Raw genomic sequence first — 7,326 nt, 5'->3', positions numbered from 1 at the left:
TAGGGGTAATATAGTATTTTAGACATCATATACGGTTATAATATTTAGTTTTGAAAATATTTACAATTATGATTCTTTAACTTCAACAAAACTTTGTTAATTTATCAAGTAGTTACAAATAAACCCCCTTAACTTTACCCATTTATTTGACATATTCATTTAAAATTTTTATTTCTTATATATCTTTTAATATATTATGTTCTTAAAAAACCCGACTTTACCATTGCAAAGTGCTTAATTTTTTCGACGTTTTAACGTAAATTTTATTTTATTTTGAGGTGTTTATGATAATGTACAAGTCAATTAAGCATAAGAGTACAACTTAAATATACACTTATAAACCTCAAATATAATTACAAATTTAACCCCTCAATTATATTCAACTTTTGTAAGTTTAATTAATAATTATCCTTCCACCCTATTAAGTTTACCCATATATTCATCTATAGTTTCTTTTTTCTTTGTTTGTCTTTTATATTTTTGAATATATAAATTTTAATAAATTTCAACCTTACAATCACGACGTATTTATTTTTGTTGACGTTCCGATGTAAGATTTACCAAATATATATGTGCATGGGATAAAATAAAATGGTTCAACTTTAGAATCACGACATATTTATTTTTGTTAACGTTCCGATGTAAGATTTACCAAATATATATGTGCATGGGATATAATAAAATGGATTCGTGTCACTTTAAAAGAAGTATAAATTTTTGTGAGTTTCGATCATTTTTTTTAAATATTTTTTGTTGATTTTGGTCAACGATCAAGGACTTTGATAGGTCAAAACGCGTTCGAGTTATCACGGGTTGGCTCTGGGTGAACATTAAATATTAGGTTGTTTATGAAGATCGCAAACACGAGTCTTGGGAAAGTTGATTTCAGGGGCTGATCTAGATCTACGATGTAAGTAGTGGGGTTGCGGGATCCCCGCCCCCCCCCCCCCCCCCAAATAGTGAACCCCATGGGAAAAAATTTCTTGATTCGTCACTGGTTGATGTTTCATATACACACACAATGATGGTTATGAAACCATTTTTTCGAGTTTTATTATCTACTATGTTTTTAGGAGAGACACACATATGTATTTTATGCTATCTCATTTAAATGGTTTTTGAGAATTCAACTTATTTTTATATTTATTTACAGATGTCAATAAAATGACTAAGCCGCACTTGATTGGTCTAGGGAAAAAAAGATACATTTGATTATATGTTCAAAAATGAATATGTTTTTTTAATCATTTGTTAATATTGGTTTAATATTTGTTATCTTTATGATCTGATTATTGAATGTCTTGTAACTACTAAAAATCGTTTAAACATATTGTCGTTGCCGCAGCATCGCGCGGGTTTAGTACTAGTTAATAAAATGATATTTCATGTGTTTTGTACTAACTTTGCATCGAATCCAAGTCCAATGACCAAAAATGCCAAAATCCAATACGCCAATTCAATCAATTGAAATGTATAGTTACACAACCTATTTAAAACACCATTTAAATGCATATCAATAATATAATTTAGTACAAGGTGATGTAATTGAGCAGAGGATAGCCATATATACAAGTACAAAACTATATTAAATATCAAATTCTGAACAAAATATAACCACTTCTCTTTCACATGTAAACAATTTTTAACTAACATCCTTTTTGTTTCAACTAAAACAAACAAAATTTAATTATCATCAACAATATTATTGCCACTGTTGCTGACATCACTTTCCTCGTACATCGTACAGATCCACCAAGGGTAATAACGTCATTTCCACCACACATGGAAATCACAAGGATTCTGGACTAGCAGAGGGTCTGATTCTAGAAGGCATCTGCATTTTCCTGTCTTGTTGGTGTCCAAACATGAAAGAATCCCGGGGCGTAATCGACATTTTATTCAAGTTTATGTCGAATTCATTGTCACCATCAGTCAAATCATCTTCATCATCCTCATCATCATCATAAGTGGTTCTCACCATTGACCAGTAAACAAAGTCCGATCGAATAAACCTACACGTCAAATGAAAAAATTATTATCATCATCAATGTTTACCCACAAATATTTAATAATTATAACAAAAGTTATTAACCAACCTTTCAGATTTCTTTAACAAATACGGATCAAATGGAAAGAAGACATCGAGCCTTTGAAACCCACCAAACACACGAGACATGTCTGAGTCAAACAGATGGTCAAAGACGAACGTGCCGTTGGATACATTAAACAGATTGGCCGCTTTTGCTTGACGCAGAAACTCCTCTACTATCGACGGTAAGCACACCTGTTTTGCAATATTCAACCACATACAGTCATACATAACATAACAATATTGATTTTAGTAAAAAAAATATATAAGATTAGAATAAACATATGAGGATATGAAAGTCACCTCTAACGGGTTTAAGGCGTGCTTGAAAATTTTCTCTAATGGCATATTCAACAGCTGTGACTTGAGTAGAGGAGCGGCTAGTATCGATCTCATACGAAAACAAAGTACATACATAACGGCCTGAACAAAATAAAATTACGATCACATTCGATTTGAACACAGCAAGAACCGCGTAAAAACTTGTACATATTATATAGGATTCAGTTTCGAAAAGATTATTTCATACCTGGCATCCCGCGTAAAATACTCGATGATTCTTTAGATTAATTTCACCACTCTGGTTTTTGCTATATTTATAACACCAATCCACCAAGCTGAGAAAATAAATAATATAAAAAACTAATCAGATGCAAGTCTCAGTGAAGTTTATATTGAACAATAAAAATCATATATTAATATTTGTTTAAAAGATAAAAAAAACAATATATTAAGGTACATGCCAACCTTTCTAATATAATTGTAACATAAGAAGTAGACAAGAATTTTGCCCGGGACAGGTAACTTGCTAGATAAGCAACAGCACTCATTCTGCAAAGTATCAAAAGCATATTGGCCCTTCACACATCAAAACAGGTCAATTGTAATATTATTGAAATGCAGCATTACCTCCAATCGTCAGCATAACTGGTGTTTCTAAATATTTCAAGAAGCCTACTCACAAACTGCGTCCCACAATCTTCGGGGTCAAGTGAACAAGCATAGAACATTACAAACTAAAATATATAAAATTTGGTTTAAAAAGTGTGCATTCATAAAAAAATAACTAGAAGCATATGGAAGAAGATTTAATTCATTACCTGTGCAAACTTTGACTTGTATGTATTCAACACGGTACTTTGAAACGACTGCAGAAGTGCCTCAAATACCTATACGACAATTTTATATAGTAAATAAACAGAAAAGCAATAAGCATGTACAAGTGAAATGGTCAAAGTTATAGGTACCTGAGGCAAGCGGCCATCGTTGAAACAAGATTGAAGGTGGTCAAACGTGAGATCCATTAATGTATCCAGCTTTTGAGCTACTATGTTTCCCCAAAGAACTTTTCGGCCAGAATATTTAACTTGAGGCTAAAAATAACAATATATACTTTTGGTAATCAGATTAATCACACAATGCAAAAAAATAGTTGGAAAATAATAAAAAACTTCTAGTAGTTGAAAATAGTGTTGAAGGACTGAGATTACCTCGTCCATGTCCATCTCGGTTTCATCAACAGGCCGTGCCATATCTTCTAGCTCCATCTCAAATATCCCTTTACTATTTGGATCATCCAACAAGATTTCATCCCATCTTATCTCCACCTATAAAGTATTCAACCACATAACATCACATTAATAATAATAACTATAATAAAAATGAGTAAGTGCTTTGAAAACAACTCACATCTAGGTCTACCAGCCTATTCACCAATTCAAATATCATAGAGTTGCCAACAAACTCTCTCATATCACCACTCTCCAACATTAGCATGTTCTCCACATACACAACTATTTGCTGCAAAAACATAAAAAAAATCAACAATACCAAACAACATATACTATATTAACATATACTTAATTAACTCACAGCTTCCTTGGCGAACATATTTGGCACTCTCTCCCTGACAATTTGTTCCAATCTAGAAGGTGCCAGAGGCACTAAATCAGCAATTCCTTTCAACGCTGTATGCACACGAACAAGTACTTGGTCCTTTTTCGCTAACCCACGTGGCTGCTTAAGTATCGGCAAGAAATTGAGAGGCGGTATAAAGTTGCTTACAAGCATATCCAAACACAAATCAACATATTTTACGTTTGATGTCGCCTGACAAAACATAGTGGTTAGACCAAGAAACAGTTTAGTTTATTATTCAGACGCATAACAAAAATAGCACAGCATACCAAGGTTACTACTAACTCCATCAAGGCGTCCATGACATCTGGCCCATAGTCCCAGAAGCTCATTCCACATAGCTAAAAAGTATTATTATACGCATAGATATAAATAAACAGTGATGACATGTAATAAATTAAAAGTTAGTATGTTACTTACAGATGAAAGAAGAGAGCGGTGGTGCACAATGTCAATGTAAGAAACCGCTCCAGATAAGGCTCTTAGAATTGTCTATCAACAAAACAAACAACGAATTTCAAATTTGAAAATCCAATTCATAATTTGTTTTTTAAAGTTAAAACTTGATTTGTTCAAGAGCAACAAACTTACCACAAGCATTGCGACCTCATCGGGTCCTAGACGCACGTTGTGATGCATATTTCCAACAAGTTGATCATATTCACCGCTGTCACCCTGGAATAACTCACACCACATCAACATCTCCTCTTCCAAAATCTATAATTTTTTAAAAAACTGGTTTTTTATATATGCTAAAACTAGCTCAAACAACACTTAGTTAATATACAAAGAAGCATAATTTAGACCTCATTTTTTCTTTTAATTTTTCTTTAAAAAATAAAAAACCTTAAGTCTTGAAAACACTGAATCACACAAAACAATATAAAAAAAAGCCCAATATTTGTCAAATAAAAATAAAAAAATAATAATAATAATAATAATAATAACAATGATAATAGTAAAACAGTGAGTAATTATTATGAAGACGACCTGAAGAACAGCTTTGAGTGCTTGACGAACATGATGAGCGAGCTCATAATCACTAACATCTCCATTATCATTATCATGACCCATCTCAATTGGCAATTCCACAAATTCAAACTCACCCAATTGAAAGTAGGATGTTGAATTGTCTCTGTGTGTGTGTGTTTCCGGCGAACAAAAGAAAGAAGATGTTTCTAACCTAAAGCATAACCCAGACAGACAGGGGTACAATAGTCAATAGAGAGCCTTATATTCTAATGTAATAGCCTGAATGAATGATGAACGGAACAAAACAATAACTTACCAAGAATGATGAACGAAACCGTATGGCAGCGACTGGCCACGGGTTTTGGTGAGTGACGGCTGGCTGTAACTTGTGACTTGTGAGCGAGGAAGAATTAGGGTTAGGGATATTTTAATATGAGTTATAATAACTATATATATTTTATATTTTTATTTAATATTAAAAATACCAGGTATCTGTTTGTTTAGACATGAAAATTAACAGGTAATTTCATGTCTATCTGTTTCTGTTAAGGTCCTACCCGTTACATGTTAAAGTCGTGTAGGTACGTGTCGTGTATTTGTGTCTCGTGTATAAATTGTCAGCCCTAATGAGGTATACTCTAACCCATCTTAACTCCACATAAGCACAACAACACTCATTTTTTTCTCTTTCACTACATCTCACCCAAAGGAAATGGTTTAATTCTTTTAACTTCATCTCACCCCTATTAATTGTTAATTTAATATATTGTTCTTTGCCTTTTAACATGTTAAAAGCATAATCCAATGCTCGTTTTTAACAAATTTAACACAAGTGGGGAGTTGTTTAATCTATCTTTAAAGTGTCATGTCATTTTAACCTATGTTAAGCTTATAGTATACCCCCATAGCCTTAGGCCCAATTTGGGTTTCTCTTTTAGGGCCTGACGTACGGGTCGAAGCTTGAACGAAGGCGTGGGACTCAAAACTCATGAAATTTTTATAAACGAAGGGAGGGCTGGGCTCAAATTTTTTGTCGAAAAAAAGTTAATTTACACTACGTATAAATTTTTTTGGACGAAAAACAGATAAAATTACACTGCAAAACAAGGGGTGGGCCCACCCCTAGCCCTCACTATATTTCGTTCCTGCATGACATCGCTTGACTAATTCAGCCGAATATTGATCATATAACGTTATTAACAACCAATATGCAAGCGGGAAAATTCCCAAAATAGTCAATATGATCATAATTTTGAAAGATCCAACGGTTCTTGAGTGGCTATTTTGGGGATATTATAGGTATCATGGACTAGAATGGAAACAAAGAAGGTCAACATGACTATTTTAGGAATTTAACCATATGCTAGCACACAAGAGTAAACCTATTGTGGTGTAAATCGACGTGAGCGGTAAGAATTGGTTCAATATGATGTTTCTGAAGAGCCGTTTTTGGGATTATAAAAGTTAATGGTTTGTTTATAATTCGGTCAATTTTGGTTGGTAACTAGTTGAATTTCAATATTCATGTTGTGATTATGTTCATGTTTCTCCTCTAATTCACTATTTGTGATGTTTGTTGAGTTTCATTGTGGTCAAAGATGCATGCGACGCTTTGACCAAGATCATTTAAATGTATTTTGTGCTTCTTCCATCATGCAAAATTAGGGATTTGGGGTAGCAACATGAATGAAGGTTTGTTCTTCATGTTTGGTTAATATGACAATGAAATGACATTCACAAATTAAATAAAATTTATGATTTATGTTTTAAATGAAATTAAAAGCAGTCGGCCCTAGCTTCCTTCGACTTCGATCGGTACAATCGTTGATCCGGCACATGGATGGCAACTTGTTCATGATTAAACACAAACAGGACCTTCCTGATCGTATTCTATTCATGTCTTTGATACTAGTATGTTAAATCAGGAGCACATGCACGAAACTAAGAATATGTTCAAGCTTACATAGCAACGTGTTTTAATACTTCATTTTGTCCAATCTTGAGATGCACATGCCCAAATGTGTCCATGAATTTTGCATAAAGAAGGCGTTTTCCTCATAATTTTGCATTTTGTGTTCCTTCTAACATTTTGGTGGAGATTAACACGTGCCTTCATATATGAATATTTTTAACGCTAAACTGCATGCATAAATTAGAGCATGTAAAAACATTTTCAACCAAATACACCAAATGGTCTTTGGCCTAGTGATATAGTTGTTGGATAAGGCTTTCTTTTATGAAAATGGTGAAAGGTCGAATCTCATGAGTGACCAAAATAAAATAAAAGAACCATTCAAATTATATTCGTTTACTGCTCCTTTTGAATTAAACATTCTCATTCCTCATTT

The 7,326-nt window shown here is 33.2% G+C and overlaps 1 protein-coding gene across 1 annotated transcript; it reads right to left on the bottom strand.

Moving 5' to 3' along the window:
* Positions 1-1,714: 1,714 nt before the first annotated feature.
* LOC143632586 (RNA polymerase I-specific transcription initiation factor rrn3-like) lies at positions 1,715-5,101 on the bottom strand. Its single transcript, XM_077101067.1, has 15 exons — positions 4,997-5,101; positions 4,598-4,681; positions 4,427-4,498; positions 4,276-4,347; positions 3,962-4,198; positions 3,779-3,889; positions 3,580-3,696; positions 3,337-3,462; positions 3,190-3,258; positions 2,999-3,105; positions 2,837-2,920; positions 2,619-2,706; positions 2,393-2,512; positions 2,097-2,284; positions 1,715-2,012 (listed from the first exon to the last, which is right to left on the bottom strand). The coding sequence occupies exons 1-15, from the start codon at positions 5,078-5,080 to the stop codon at positions 1,790-1,792; spliced, it is 1,782 nt and encodes a 593-aa protein (XP_076957182.1). The 5' UTR covers positions 5,081-5,101; the 3' UTR covers positions 1,715-1,789.
* Between the last annotated feature and the right edge of the window lie 2,225 nt (positions 5,102-7,326).

This window comes from Bidens hawaiensis, unplaced genomic scaffold, assembly GCF_021521415.1.
Source record: "Bidens hawaiensis isolate Kalapana, Puna unplaced genomic scaffold, B.hawaiensis_p1.1 tig00006484_1, whole genome shotgun sequence".
NCBI lineage: Eukaryota > Viridiplantae > Streptophyta > Magnoliopsida > Asterales > Asteraceae > Bidens > Bidens hawaiensis.
This window is presented reverse-complemented; position numbering and strand designations above follow the sequence as displayed.

Bases quoted from the DNA above. Each gene is read 5' to 3' on its own strand.
- LOC143632586 (XM_077101067.1), bottom strand. From the start codon at position 5,080: ATGGGTCATGATAATGATAATGGAGATGTTAGTGATTATGAGCTCGCT. The intron at 4,499-4,597 runs GTAAGTTTGTTG...TTTTGTTGATAG, and splicing joins ATGAGGTCGCAATGCTTGTG to ACAATTCTAAGAGCCTTATC. The intron at 3,106-3,189 runs GTAATGAATTAA...TATATATTTTAG, and splicing joins ACAAGTCAAAGTTTGCACAG to TTTGTAATGTTCTATGCTTG.